Source organism: Diabrotica undecimpunctata, chromosome 9 (genome assembly GCF_040954645.1).
Source record: "Diabrotica undecimpunctata isolate CICGRU chromosome 9, icDiaUnde3, whole genome shotgun sequence".
NCBI lineage: Eukaryota > Metazoa > Arthropoda > Insecta > Coleoptera > Chrysomelidae > Diabrotica > Diabrotica undecimpunctata.
Window position 1 is genome coordinate 116,376,293 of NC_092811.1, and position 14,158 is coordinate 116,390,450.

Genomic DNA, 14,158 nt, shown 5'->3' on the forward strand with positions numbered 1-14,158 from the left:
GGGCAACCGTGCACTTGTTTGCAATTGTGTTGTTTGTTTAAAAATATGTTGCAATTATAGATTAGGTTACATATTTTTTTATCCTAATTTAAAAGAAAATTTATATTACAATTCGATAATTACGTTACAAGCGACAACGATGATCGGCGTAGGCCCGATCGTCTGGTGCCTAAACAGCAAGCATAAACACGACAATATAAATCGTTGTCCGGCAAGCTGCTTAACTTCAAACGCTTTTTGTACGGGGATCTTATGTGAGCTGGGTCCGCCGGTTCCGATCGGGCCTATTAATGATATTTAAAATGCTTGAATACGATTCGATACTTTCTGTGGTAATATATTAACATAGTTGTTTTAACGGACGCTAATGTATTAAGTGATTTACTACATTTAAAAGTTATTTACATGCATTAACATAATTTTTGAATATATGTTTTTCAATTTTAAAGCTCTTAAAATTATTGGGTAGGCCCGGCCTATCTTGCCCACCCCTAAAAGCCGCCACTGTTTAAAACCCATAAATACATTGTTGCTTAAGAGTCATGTTGGTAATTTGCTATGCTAAATACCAACTCAACACGTTAAACAGTGAAATAATTGCAAGTCTAATTAAAATAGAAGTGTCCCAAGGTACAATACTTTTCCCTATTACTCTAAATGTGAATTTATTTTCATATTTTGAATTAAATATCCCTGCTAGGTTTATTTTATTTTATACTCTTGTTTTTTATTGCTTTTCCTTGGTTATTGAAAGTGCTAGCTTGACAGTACCATAAATAAAATAAAAACTACAAAAAGTAACTTATTTAATATCGATCAAAAACTGATTACATTAAAACCTAGCTAATAATACAAGCGTTGCTTCGATATCGATGGTGTTTTGTAGAATCCCCAAAACCTGGACAACACTGATGGTGGTGGTGATGATGATTTTTATTTTTCGCGTGATGTGGTTCCTTTTTCTTACACAGACTAGCTTCACTCTTTGAGGTGGGAAATTCTTTTTCTTTAGCCATTTTTTTCGCATATACATGCATTACTTTACCATACTCGTATTTAGGTTCTTGAGGTTGCAGTGATTGATGAAGGTTGAGATGTAGAGATGGCTTTTCACAAGTCTGCGAATACGATGGTTCACTTTGATATTGAGTCTTTGGTTCAGGTTTGCAGAGATTTTTGGGTTCATTATTTAAATCGTTTGATAGGAGACTGGGCATTGGAATTGCGAGTTCTGTTGGAAGCACCATACTGACCTGAAACATATTTATATACTTATATTATATATATAGTAATAGTAACCGTGTGATAAATAAAAAACTGTAGATTCTTGTTAAAAAGTCAAAATTCAGGTGAAAAAATATAAATTTTTTAGCGAAATTTACTCTAGTTTTTTAAAAGTGTCACAATAATTAAAAAGTGAAATAAAACTCAAAAATCTAGCAACAAAATATGTTAAACACATTATTTGTATACAGGATGCATAAAACCCATGGTTTTCTTTTGTTACGTTTTTGTTTGTAATTTAAAATTATTTTCGATTATACAGGTATTGAAATATTGATACCAATAAGCAAAATTTAAATATTACCGCCATATAACATTAACAGGAAGTTAAGATTGGTACAATGTAAACTGTAAAATTGTATTCACTTTTAAAACAAAATAAAGTTTTGGTTAACAGGTTATGGTGGCCTGACCAGTGGCGGATCCAGAAATTTTTCTCGGGAGGGGTCATGGGTCTTGAGGGTGATTTTGATATAGGCTTTAGATTTTTGCAGCTTTATGATTGATATGATTTGTGCTTCATGTAAGGGAACCATTTTCTCACTAACTATTTTAAGTGATATATTAAACCAATGAAAAGTTATTAAAACCCAAATACCCTACAGGTGCAAAGAAGGGTACAACAATAAGTTTTAAACTAAAACTTAAACTAACTTTCGGTGAAAGTCGTTCTTTTAAATCAGTTAAGATATTGTCTAAAAGGGTTAAATAAATAGATCTTAGGAAATATTCTTCGCAAGAGTTAGCAGGTTGGTTTTGACGAGAAACTATCCGAGGCATCTTCAATTCAATGTCTAGTTGTTCAGCTATTTTCTTTACTTCATAGTAAAGTTTGCTAAAAACTGATTCAGCATTTGATCTTTTATTTTAAAGAATGCATTTAATGTCTTCTATAGCCTCAGTAGCCTTCTTCAAATCTAATTTTGGTGACTGAAGAAGACGACTAAGTAATACAGTTGTACCTAAAACATTACTAAGACAAACTACTGAAATGAGAAATCCTGGGCTCCTAATAGTTTGCATTAATGAAAATGCATCAGTTGACGTTTTACTGTCCTTTCACGTAAAAATTGTTTTAGGAGCGTTGTATATTTTGATGATTGATTCGCCCTGGAACTGAAGATGACCTTCATGCCTTTCAACCCAACGAGTCTCACAAATACCTTGGACAGCAGCCCCCAGTTCCGTTTTAAAAACATCATGTCGTTTGGGAGAGGCATTAGCAAAAGCCACTACTTTTCTCATAGTTCCTGAAGCATTACTCCATATAACTTTTGAAGAGCTTGCCAAGGAATTATTAAAAATATAATTGCTACATGGACAACGCACACAACAACCGATTTTTTTAATTCGTTAACGGTACCTTTCGTTTTGGATGCCATTACTGAGCAACTGTCGACACCAAAACCTACGCAAAAATTTAAATCTAAATTAAAATTCTTTACGGAATCTTCAACAATGTGGCCTAAAGCAACTCCAGTTAAACGGTGTTCTCCTTCTGAACCGACATCTTCTTCTCGAATCGAATCGTAGGCGATCACAAATGTAATAAAATCTTTTCTAATCTCATTTAAATATAGATATCGCAGATACATTCTTCTTTACATCAAGAAATGATATCATTTTGAGTAGTCTTACTAATTAATGTAGCATTAGCCGGAGCAGTTTCCAAATGTTTTAGCAGATCATTATCGCCAGCAGCTATCCTAAACTGAAGCAATGCTCTAAAATTGCCATCATGTTTTTTGTACCATTGATGTTTACAATACTTTTAATATTTTTATCATTCCTATGCCCTCTCAAAGAAATGTTTTGTCTACCACAAAGAATAACAGTTTTTATTATTGGATTCAAATTCTTCCTATTTTCTTGAATCATTTCAACTCTTTAACTTCCTGCTTATAGGGTTGATGGGTTTTAAATTATTTTTTTTTAGGATTATTTGATTGATATTTATTTTTGTTTGGAGGGGGTCATGACCCCCCTTGGATCCGCCACTGGATCAGACCATTTTTTCCGTCAGTAAATAGATAAATATTGTATACTAGTGAGTGTTAAGGTTCAAAATGGCAGTGAATTACATGTCTACGGTGCCGAAGTTATTAGGCCGCGAAAAATTACGATGATTGGGTCCAAAATTATCTTGTTCTGGAAGGTAGGTCCATGTGTTTAGACGAAACTGAAACCGAAGTAGACAAACAAGAAAAAGCTAGAGCCAAATCAGTTCTTTTGCTTGATATATCGTTATATATACATATAAAATAGTCACAAACCGCAAAAGAAATTTGGAACGCCTTAAAAAAGTTGTTTGATGACTCAGGGTACTTGAAAAAAATCAGTTTATTGAGAAGTCTAATTTCAACGCGATTGGAAGATTACAGTCAATGGCAAGTTATGTAAACCAAATAGTTGAAAAAGGACAAAATTGAGTGAAACTGGTTATAAAATTGACGATGAGTGGATAGGTTCGCTACTTTTGGAGGGATTTTCTGATCGTTTTTCACCAATGATAATGGCGGTACAAAATTCGGGAATGGTTATTTCTACCGATTCAATCAAAACAAAACTGTTGGACATGGAAAGTGACGTTGGTAATACTGGTAGTGCATATGCAAGTGGTAGTAGCAAAGAATATAGACGCTATATAAGCTATAGAAGCGTCTATATTCTTTGGTAGTAGTAACAGAACCAATCACAAAAGACGGTTTGCAAATCACAGAAGAAGTAATGATGGCGTAAATGACTGGATTACTAACAAAAGAGTAAGTGATACAGGTGACAATATAGTTACTAACAAGAATACAGCCAAAGTAAAGAGTTCAGGTGATTTGGATTAAACAACTGTTGTTGGTGAGAATAATTTTAATATTCTAGTTTTATGTTCCGAACTTACAACTAACATTTTATCTGTCAGCAAACTAATAGAGAATGGGAATTTAGTTAAATTTGAAAATCATTTCCACTTCGGAAATCTTTCTCAAAATACAAAAAAAAATTGTTAAATACTTCTTCGCATGATTTGTTGAGGTTCAGTGACATTTTCGACAATTTAACGACTGGAGTAGTGATATATAAAATGAGTACACTAAAATTATTTACGGGTAGATATAAGTATATTATTCGAGAAAGAAATATTTCAAAAGTCTTACCTCATCCTTTTCCACTGAAAAGCCGATAGTAGAAGGACCGGTGGTACTTCTGTGTCTAAACGTACAAGGAAGCGTTACTTGAGAATTTTGAGACTTCTCATCTGATTCAGCATCGTCTAGGACTAGCGAACCAAAAATGTCAGCAGGATCGCAGCTAGTACAAACAGCTCCGGCTGAATTTGATCGTTGTCCTGAAATTTATTGTACATTAGCGACCTAACTAGATAAGCAGCTTGTCAAGGCAGGTGGAGTAGTAGCAATTATTATCAAAAATATAATCATTGTAAAAATGATATTATGAAGAAAAATTTGTAACATTTTTTTTATTTTTTATTTTATTTTCCAACATACGGCGCTACTGGGTCTCAAGGACACTCTGAAATCGATATTTGTAGATCTTTGCCTACTCATAACGAATTGTCCATACTCATCTGAAAGTTTTGCTTATGTGCTTATGTATATTACTTACCTTTCGCTTTAATAGGAGAGCTGGTTATACTTCTTCTAGCTACATCTTTAAACGTTATTGGTGAGTACAATGCCGCTCGAGCTATATCCTGTACCGCTCCTATTGAGTTACTCTGATGTATTGGTTTAAGAACGTTCCTTGTGTCTGGTTCGGAATTTTCCGTCCTTGTACTAGGCGACCAATATTCCTTTTCTTCTAACCAGTAGGTTTTCATTGTTCCTAAAAAATTAAATACTGTACTGAACGAAAAACTATAAATAACCACAGTTGCGTTCGAACCTTCGAACTATAAGTAAGAATTAACAGTCGAAAGATTTCTTAGTTTTCGAAACCAAAATTCAGATAATTGCCCAAATCTGTGCCTACTACAATTTTTAGAGTAAACAGAAAATGAATGGACTGATATGAAGAATCTTAACTTGCATTCCACAACACATCAATTCATCTAGGCAAGAACCTTTCGCAAACTAATTTCTTATACTCAAAATGTGGGTAAATAAAAATATAGAAAGGACAGCTAAGAGTTAGTTTTAGTACAGTGCTTCTACTATTTGCTTGTACGCATTTCGTCATATCAGGACTCCTTAGAGCGACTATTTATAGTCGCTCTGAGGAGTCCTGATAGGCCAATATAAGAATTAGTTTAATTACCTAAACATAAATATAGAAATGTAGCCGTAAGCTCCCCTACTATTGAGACTCAGTAGATTCCGATGTCCGAAGTTATAAAAAGGAAGAAATCAATATTTTTATTATTATTGTAATTATTATGTTTCAATAGTCAATTTTAAATCTATAGTAGTTTGTAGTATTTTAAAAATTGTAACTTTTAATTTTCGAAATAAAGATTTTTTTGGGAACTTAACGTAGAAAAAACATTTCTGGCGCTGCGAACAGGATATTTCATACAGAAACTTAGTCGTTTCCTGGTCTACAATAGTTCGATGAAATCCTGAAGAACCTGGTAAAAGACAAAAATGTATTGGAAATCAATCACGATCATCCTTGCAACAATCCTTGCCCTGGTCCATCCACTCAGTATTCAGGAGATTCCGAATAATGGTTATTATGCTGAAGAGATAAACAAATCGAGAGAAATCTCTCACTACCACAGACACTTTCTTCACATACCACTAGACAAACTATCCGACAATATTGACGATATTCCGACACGCTATTTCAGAGATCACTTAAAAAATGCACCTCTCTCGCTACTGTATTCCCAATACACCGACATACAAGAACAAATGAAAGACGATCTACACAAAATCACTCGTAAACAGAAACGTGGACTTTTTAATTTTCTAGGTGGATGAAAAAAACATTGTTAACATAATGTTGAGAGGAGAGAAAGAATGGAGAGAAGTACACTGTCTAATTTCTGGGGTGATGAAGAAAAAGGAGTAGGAGGACAGAGGAGGAAATTGAACCAGGGATCTGAAATTTATACTTAATATTATTTATTAGTTTTTGCCCTAACGTCTAAACATTTTCTGATTTACGGTAATAGGTATGGTTATTTATAAATTTTTATTTTTTTTTATTTTAGTTATTTATTGAGTGGCAAGACCACCTCTCTGGAACGGTGGTTAAGGCTTCGTGTCTTATTCCGTGACGTAGATGTCCAAAAAAGATTTCCCCCACCGTTGCCTGTCAGCCATCAAATACGTGACTGGAAATCCTGACGACTCTGACTTAGACTTATTAAAATCACACTAAATCTCTATAGAAAATAAACAAAATAAAATTATTAAAAAATTTAATAACCAAATATCTTATGGAAACTCTTTTAACACGAGATTCGATAAACTTTTAGAAAAACTAAATTCTGATAGTTCAATTCTCATATCTGCACTTAACAAATTATCAGCTGATTTTGACAGCTATATTATTCTACACAATGAGATAATAAATCTCCAAAATATAAACGAATTTCTAATGAAACTTATTAGAACCATTACTCTGAGCTAAATATCTCTAATATAGAATTATTCACTTTAAAGGAAATAATAGACCTTAAAGAAAACCTTCTCACAATGTATCACACAAATTCAATCCCCAATAATAATGAACACCGTTATGAACTTATAGAGTCAATAAAAACTTTAGTTTGTGTAACTTCAAATACAATGCTCATAATAATTAAAATTCCTATACTCTATGAAATTCCCTACACTACCTATAAAATCTACCCTATTCCAAACAAAGATTATGTTATGATTTTGCCACCTGCAAGCTACTATACAAATAATAAATGGTTCGATGCTTGTATAGGACAAGGCGACAACATAGTCTGTTCCAACCTTGTACAATCCCAATGTATCCAGTGTAGATAATTGCACAAAAACATTAATCACAGAGAACTTTTCCCAGGAGACCAGCAAAGGCATATGGCTAGATATACCCAGTTCACCCGATGAGAATCCAGCAGATAGAAATCAATTCAACCAGCCCAGCCTCTTGACGACAGATGTACCAATAAGGATTAAAGGTATCCAATTTAATAAAAAACAAGACATTTCCATTCCAAAAATTGTTCCAATAAAATTAATACCAGACCATGAAATGAAAATCGAAAAATTAACAATCCTAGAAACACATGGTCAAATCCAACCACTAGATACCATAGACGTACTACCCCGATAGTACCCATAGGACTGAGCACCACTTCTGTTGTAATATTTTTAACCATTTTAGTTTTCTTAATAATAATCTTCCTAATTAGGAAAAGAAAACGAATTTCCAAAATCATATTTGGAGAAAAATTACATCCTACCCAGATCCAGATATTGGACGAGCTGATAGCTGAAGTAACCAAAACTTCGAGGACGAAGTCCCAACCAATGGAGAGAGGAGAAATGTAGCCATAAGCTCCCCTACTATTGAGACTCAGCAGATTCCTATGTCCGAAGTTATAAAAAGGAAGAAATCAATATTTTTATTATTATTGTAATTATTATGTTTCAATAGTAAATTTTAAATCTTTAAATGTAGTAGTTGGTAGTATTTTCAAAATTGTAACTTTTAATTTTCGAAATAATGATTTTTTTTTTGGAACTTAAAGTAGAAGTAACATTTCTATAAACATTTGACAGTCTGGTATACTAAGAGAAATATGTCAAAGTCTTTTAAAAATCCCTAGTTGTAGTTAGTGTAAAACTATGCAATAAGCAGATAACTAAAAACCACCTAGTTAAAGATGGATTGAGGACCCTCGCTTGGCTACCCTCAACTGAAATTCTTCTCTATCTTATGGTAATTGTATAATTGTGCTGGTTTGTCAGATATCTAGCCGATGGCGTAAATTTTACAGCGAAGAGAACTTCTCTCGTCCAATGCCTCGTCTTTGATCTTTTCTTCAACAATCACCTGCAGAGAACCATACTTATCGTTTCTAAAGTTATGGCCAAAATAAGCTGCTTTTCTTTAATTAACTGTTGGATCGTTCCGTGTCCTTATGCATTTGTTTCAACACTCGATCATTTCATACTCTCTCGATGAATGGTATTTTCAATAACCGCCTGTACAACCAAATCTCAACCGAATGTAGACGTGATATGGTTGTTGCCTTTAACATCCATCCCTCAACTCCTTACAAGAGTTTGAAGTACATTTTGAAGAACGTACTCCTGGTTATTCTGATTCTTATTTTGATTTAATTATAAGAATCCCATTTATCCCAAGCATCTTAAGTACGTAAATACCTTTATCCTTTCTCTATCCTGACTTACTACGAGTATACGTACTTTGACGTTGTATATATGACGTTTGCTGAGGACCAAAAATTTTGTTTTCTTTATACTTATTTTAAGACTCTAGTTTTAAATTATGTTACTGACTTTATTTATTAAGAACTGTAACTTTTTCTTATCATTGGCAAGGAGGACTGTGTCGTCAGCATATTGGATGTTATTAATAGGTTTTCCATTTACCTTTATTCCTATTTCTATGTCGTTTAAGGCAGCGTTAAACTGCTGCGTTAGCCTTTTTTTATTTTTCTGTACACCAAGCCAGGGCTTGAACGCACATCCAGTTAACCATCGATAGTGAAGCGCATGAGAGTCAAGCGCCTGGCCCGCTTGACCAGGCTGAAATGTAGCTGAATATATTAAAACTTACAAAATTGAAAAACAATACGTATAAATTGTTTTCACAGTTTAATAATAAATACCTCTTTGAATTTTGAGTAGAAGTAAATCATGAGTTTTCTGCACTAAAACCCAGAGCGTTTAGTATACTAGTACCGATTTTAACATCCTTCCATTGCGAAACAGGATTTTCCGCGGTGGCTGCTTTGAAGACCAAATATAGATCGCTGCTAAATATAGACGAATAACTACATAAGAGCGTCTATTTCTAATGTTACACCCTGTTTTGAACTTTGCCCTGAAAAACAGGCTCAAGGAAGTCACTAATATATATTAAACTTGTTTATAATTTAGTATTGATAACTTCATAAGTAGTACCAATACCGTACTTCTCGTAAGTGTACCTATTATATTATGTCAGTGTTCATGTGTATTTTATTTTGTCAGAATTTTGTTTTGCTCTAATTTTAGTCAATGTTGTTGGTGTTTTTTTTTTCGGATATACTCACGCCCCATCCCCCCCCCCCCCATTAGTACTAGCGCGCCCTCTAGAGGCGCCTTGAGAATCACTGGTCTAAGGCCTCTTGGAAAATAGATTGTGAGTATAAATCAAACAGGAGTAATGACAGTATACATCCCTGTCTGACTCCTTTGAGAATTAGAATATTTGATGTTGCCATATTTCCGACTTTTATGTGATCTGACTAGTTTGAGTACAAGTAATTAATAATTCTTATGTCTTTACCATCTAACCCAATTATAGTTTATTTTTATGAACGAGAGAGTAATTAGCATAATTTTAACTGGTAGCTCCGACCACACCATGGGCGTGCTCAAGATTAATTGAAAAATTACTTTGAATAATTGTAAAAAATAAATGAATTATTTCAGTGTTATAAAGTGTTATGTGTATGTAAACAAAAGTGACCTCTTTTATCACACACTATATTAGAACTGATTGGCCTACATTAAAAAGGGTTTTAAAAAATTCACATTTTTTTTAATTTTTAAAAATTACAAAAGAGAAAAAGAGTTTTTAAAACCGTCTAAGGTATGTTAAACAGATGAATAAAAATATTAATATAAAACTTACAGCTACTTGTTACAAATCCAAATCAGATTCAGAAGATGAACTTTCAGAACCAAGATTTATAATAACTGGCTCGATCATTTTATCAGTAATATTGTCCAGCTTCCACATTGTTTCCTCTTCTTTAATAGTGTGATTTACTGCCTTTTCCCAGTTTTCAGGTTTTACATTATTTACGGCCTCCAAAAACAACTGTTTAACATCATGAATTTTAAAAGTGGTATTTTTTCTTGAAACTTCACTCTTTATCTGTGCCCATACCAGTTCAATCGGATTTAATTCACAATGATATGGTGGGGATCTAAGTACTGTCATTCCACGATTTTTGGCAATTTCATCAATTTCGTATTTTTTAAATTTTTCTTTATGAAGGGCACACAACGAATAAAGTTCCTTTCTTATAGATCCGGGATGGTACGTAATATTTTTTGAACTCAGCCAATTCTGCAAGTCTTTTTTTAACCACTTGGTTGTGGGCAGTCCTTCTATAAGTCTGGAGTGATAACTTGCATTATCCATTACTATTACACAGTTCTTAGGAAGAAGATCTATCATTTGTTCGAACCATTCTTGAAAGACATCAGCGTTCATGTCTTCATGGTAGTCACCGGTACGAGTTGATTCAAAAGTTAATAAACCACCTTCAACAAAACCGTCTGAACTGCCAATGTGTACTATTATCAGCCTGCGTCCCTTTCCTGATGGTGGGTTTAAACCAGTAGATAAGTTATTTACAAAAGCGTGCCTTTGACTTGTAACAGTTTCATCCTGCCAAAATTTATTTGGTGTATGACCCTCGTTGATCTATGTTTCATCAAGATAAAATATTTTTCTTTTTTGGTTTCTCATTTCCTTTATGGTTCTTAGAAAATGTCTTCTCCATATGACAATATCGCTTCTTTCTAATAAAATAGACTTTCTGGGATTCTTTTTCCAGCGGAAGCCTATTTCTTTTAAAAGTTTCCATAACGTACTTCGACTCATTTCTGGGTAATCCTTATCATCTCGAACTGAGACAAGAACTTTATCCAATGTTGGAAATTCTTGTCTAAAGAAGAATTCATGCACTTTCCGTCGAAGTCCTTCTTTAAAATGATATTCTATTTGAAATTTTGGTTTCCCTGGAGTATTACGTGGCATTTGAAAACTACCACATTTCTCTTCTTTAATAACTCTGTAAATCGTAGATTTCCCAACACCAAGTGTACTGCTAACTAACTTAACGGTCTCATCAACACTTTCACATAAACGTTTGTCTGTAAATGATTTAAAACAATTAAATATTAATGTTTTTTCATTAACTGTTAGAGGACCAATTTTTCGGCGTTTACACGGCACTTCCAAATTTTCCATAACACTAGTATACACAATAAACTGCACCTTGCAACTGAAGTACCTACTTTTAGTGAACTGTTAAGAATTTTGAATACGCCACTTGGACCTTCCTATATACAAAATGGAAAAACCCACTATCACATTTTCTGTGGAATAAGTTTAGAAGGTAATTATCTAGTCAATTACTGTCGTAGATTCCTGGAATTAAAGAATTAAATGTTTGATTGTTGAAACCCTTACTTCGTGGAATGCACTCATTTTAGATAAAATAAAACGTTTTATTTTATCTAAAGAATTAAACTTTATTTTGCAAATAGGCAAAGAATTAAACTTTATTTTGCAAATAGATAAAATAAAACGTTTTATTTTATCTAAAGAATTAAACTTTATTTTGCAAATAGGTAGGTACTTATTAAACTTTTATTGGTTATATATAACCAATAAAATAAACATCTTACATTTCTTGCAAATTCATTAGTACCTGTTAACCTCCATCACTCCGACACTGGCAACCTTATTTAGGGATTAGTAAGCCTCACAACTATTGTATTCTATTCTGCTCCAACCTTTATACCTGGTGGTCATACTCAATTTCAAATTGTTTTCCTAAACACTTCTGTAAACTTGTTGACAAATATCTGTTTTTCATTGGGTCACCCGTATCAACAGTTTAGGGATTTGCATACATAATTTATTGTTTTATTACTCTCTCATACATAAAAATACACTATAGTTTGAGTAGATTTATAATTTTGTCGTACTTTACGTAATGGAGTATCTTCTCATCATCTATAAAACATGCGAAGATATTTCTCTGCAGAACGAGAGTTTTTTCATTAATGTTTGCAGTGTGAATAAAGTATATCTGGTGCCTATACATTTTCTGAAACTAAATTGGCTTCCATTTCCGTAGACCATATTGTAGGTTTCTTAGAAATGATTTTAGTGAAAGAACCATAAGACTTATCACGTTGTTAATGTAAAGGTACTCATTACATCTTACTGGGTACTAGAAAAACTACCGGAATTCCACCTATGTGTTTTATCAATAACCAAGTCAGAATAAGTTACGACAGAAAGATAATTCTTGTCTGATCTACATGAAATACATAATTATAAGTTTGCTATAATTGTTTGAAGGAATAAAATATAGAAAACACCGAACATTAAATAAAATTTACAAAATTCATAAAAAATTGTTTTATTTCGGTGATCTCATTACCTTTTCCTTTTATTTGTATTTCTCCCCTTTCGGTAACTTTATAACTAGACGGTAAAAGTTCCCTCGTGTATTGAGATATGTGCACTTTCATAGCTTCACTTGTCGATTCCATCCTTGATGCTGTATTAACACTATCACCGAATAAACAATATCTTGGCATTTTTAAACCAACTATTCCTGCAACTACTGCTCCCGAATGAACTCCAACACGAATACGGAGATGTTGACCTAGAATACAATAAAATCTAAATGTACAAACTTTTACTTCATTCATGTATAAATATATAAAATATATGCTATAGGTAAGTAGTATGAAAATAAGCACGCAACTACAAATTCTACCACCACTTGTTACAGAAAATGACGTCATCGAAGCAGTGAACGAAATTGTATTCCTGCGCACGCTCCTTAACACTAAAAATAATACTACCGCAGCGATAAGTTGCAGAATTTGCACGGTCAACAGATGCTATTTTGAATTAAATCTCCTCCTTAACTCCACAATTATATCGAGAAAGACAAAAATAAAACTATACAAAACAATAATACGCCCATTCCTAACATATGGATCAAAGACCTGAACTGTAACAAAAAGTAATGAAAAAATAGATGTTTTAAAAGAAAAGTAAGGACTAAGGGCGAATCTACGGAGCAGTGAATGACACTGGAGTGTGGAAAAGACCATACAACTTCGAACTTTATAGAATATACCAGGAACCAGATATCGTAAAACATATTCAGATATAACGTCTGAGGTGGATAGGCCATATAATGTGGATGGAATAAACTGACCCAGCTAGGAAAACTCTGCTTGATAGACCCATTGGTCAGAGAAGAAGAGGAAGACCCAGGACAAGGTTACTTGCAAACATCGATGAAGACATGAGAAATATGGGAATACGTGCTTGGCGGAGAAGGCGATGGATAGGGACGACTTGAGAGAAATTCTTAAGGAGGCTAGGACCCACGCTGGGTTGTGAAGCCAAAATTATTAGGATGACATTAGTCAAGCCACTATGGTACAAAATTTATTATTTATTACATCTTTGTTAATAAGTTGTGTGATGTTAAAGTTTTTAACATATGCTCTGCATGGAAACGTGAGACTCCCGATTTGGAGGGTTGCTGACCCTGAGCCGATGTCTTAGTATGGGCTCTAGATGACAACTAGATTTTTTTTAATTATTTGAGTATTACACCTGGGTGTTTGTGATATTTATGATTTTAATATCTTTGAATATGGTTGAACTCTATTGAAAATATGCTAATACCGCTTTTCTAAAGTACACAGATCTGTTGGCCCCTTTTTAATGCTCAGTAGTTATAGCAAGAATAGAAACCAATATCCCATTTTCCTGTTGTTTGTAAAACGAATACACTGAAAAGCATAAGTTTATGGAGCCCTTTCGAAATTTTTGAAAATACCTTAAAGTAGTATAGTGGTTAGTATTACAAGCTTCCAAAAATAGGAACTTTAATTAATATAGGATTAGATCAGACCTGTTATTTGTGAAAAGTACA

The 14,158-nt window shown here is 33.4% G+C and overlaps 1 protein-coding gene across 1 annotated transcript in view; it reads right to left on the reverse strand.

Moving 5' to 3' along the window:
- Positions 1-789: 789 nt before the first annotated feature.
- The window catches only part of Gyc88E (Guanylyl cyclase at 88E), a 97,993-nt gene continuing 84,624 nt past the window's right edge, over positions 790-14,158 (reverse strand). Inside the window, exons 11-14 of the mRNA XM_072544063.1 lie at positions 12,638-12,865; positions 4,903-5,121; positions 4,434-4,624; positions 790-1,253 (exon numbers count right to left, since the gene is read on the reverse strand). Of these exons, the coding sequence (XP_072400164.1) occupies positions 840-1,253; positions 4,434-4,624; positions 4,903-5,121; positions 12,638-12,865 (1,052 nt within the window). The 3' untranslated portion in view covers positions 790-839. The remainder of the gene's footprint in view (positions 1,254-4,433; positions 4,625-4,902; positions 5,122-12,637; positions 12,866-14,158) is intronic.